The 1,557-nt window shown below is 58.6% G+C and overlaps 1 protein-coding gene; it reads right to left on the bottom strand.

Moving 5' to 3' along the window:
* Positions 1–609: 609 nt before the first annotated feature.
* Positions 610–895, bottom strand: CHC_T00006685001 (hypothetical protein). XM_005718816.1 is given in 2 exon segments: positions 610–700; positions 701–895. 1 exon segment carries the CDS (start codon positions 893–895, stop codon positions 701–703), a length of 195 nt encoding a protein of 64 aa, XP_005718873.1. The 3' UTR covers positions 610–700.
* Between the last annotated feature and the right edge of the window lie 662 nt (positions 896–1,557).

Raw genomic sequence — 1,557 nt, 5'->3', positions numbered from 1 at the left:
GAGAGCGTAGCAGGCGGTCGCACGGAAAGGGGGGGGAGGGACGGCTCTGTCAAGAGTCTTGACACTTGTCACAGGAAAATGTCAGCTTCCGTCTTGACTCTCAAGACGGAAGCTGACATTTTCATGTTGGGAAATTGGTGCTTTAGATTAGATCATGGAGATTAGATCCGGGTCTTCTTCATGGGTTGTGCAGTACTGTACAGGGAACTGTACTGCTATACTGTAATTAAAATTACTGTAATGGCAACGGGCGTTTTGCACTGCTGATGTCAGCAGCTAGCATGTGTCCTCTTGTCCCTTACTGGAGACTGCACGATATGTTCGGTTGTACGTTCTCGTGCGAGTTTGGCGTCTGATCTACCGTACGTGGCTCTCAAGCCGCTCAAGCAACGGCACGGAGGCAACCAATCTCATTCAAACAATCTCATTCAAACAATCTCATTCAAACACCACCCCACCTGCCCACCGGAAGCAACTCAGGGGAGGCAACCCACTCATTTGTTGTACCCTTGGTACCGTACAACGGTATCGTACAGTACGCAGCTGCGCAACAGAGCTACGCCGAGCTCTGTCGAGCTCGGCTGAGCTTCCCCTCCCCGCAACAACAAAGAACACAAACGGACAGTATGCCTCGACATACCTCATCCACTTTAATGCCCAACGCATACAAACAGCTACGTGCAGCGCAACCCTGCACTTCCTACTTGGGAATGGGCTGCGGGTTGGCAAAGAACCCCTCCGGATCGTACGTCCTCTTAATCTTTTTGAGCCTCTGCAAGCTCTTTCCCCAGTACATCTTCGCATACGACCCCCCAAGCTCCCTCTCCGAGTAATTCACATAAACCCCACTAGTAAACGGCGCCAAGTGCCTCCTCATCCACCCGTAAGCAAACATGCGATCTCCGAACGTCCCGCCCCCAATAATGTAGTGCGTGATTATCCTCGCCCCGCGGTGCGCGAACGCGTTATTCCGCCTCTTATTGATCGCGTTCCCGAACAAGTTCATCTCGCACACCACCCACGGAATGCTCCCCCTCCCGGGCCTCGCGCAGAACTGCGCATACTTCTGCCAGAACGCCCTGCCGGGCATCTTCCCTGCGCGCGCGCTAAGGAACGTCGACTGATATGTCCGCCCATTCGCCCCACCGCCGGACTTTCCACGCTGCCCGAGCATCGCCCGCTTCACATCCGCCGCCGCCTTCCGCCCCCACCCGCCCTCCGGCCCGAGGAACGCGTGCACGTCCAGCGCGCTCCTCGCCTTGCGCAGGAGCACCGTCTCCCTCCCGCCGACGTTGAAGAACGCCGCCCGCCCCAGCCGCCGCACGCACGCCTCCGTGCTCGCCACACTGTAGCACGCCCCGTAGCCGTACACCCCGCGTTCCCCGCCCTTGTCCAGGAACATCTCCACCCGGAACCACACGTCACCCCCCTCCTCCCCGTACCGCGCCCACTTCTCCAGCACCTCGCCCGCGCGCCCCAGCGGCCACCGGAACCGGAACGTCACCGCCGCGTCTAACGGCGCCGACTTGAGCATCCGCAGCGTAATCCCCGTCACAA

The sequence above is a fragment of the Chondrus crispus genome, genomic scaffold (assembly GCF_000350225.1).
Source record: "Chondrus crispus Stackhouse genomic scaffold, scaffold_5, whole genome shotgun sequence".
NCBI lineage: Eukaryota > Rhodophyta > Florideophyceae > Gigartinales > Gigartinaceae > Chondrus > Chondrus crispus.
The sequence above is the reverse complement of the archived record's forward strand: the minus strand, read 5'-3'. Positions and strand labels throughout refer to the sequence as shown.

Excerpts from the sequence above, each read along its gene's own strand:
- CHC_T00006685001 (XM_005718816.1), bottom strand. The coding sequence starts at position 895 with ATGTTTGCTTACGGGTGGATGAGGAGGCACTTGGCGCCGTTTACTAGT.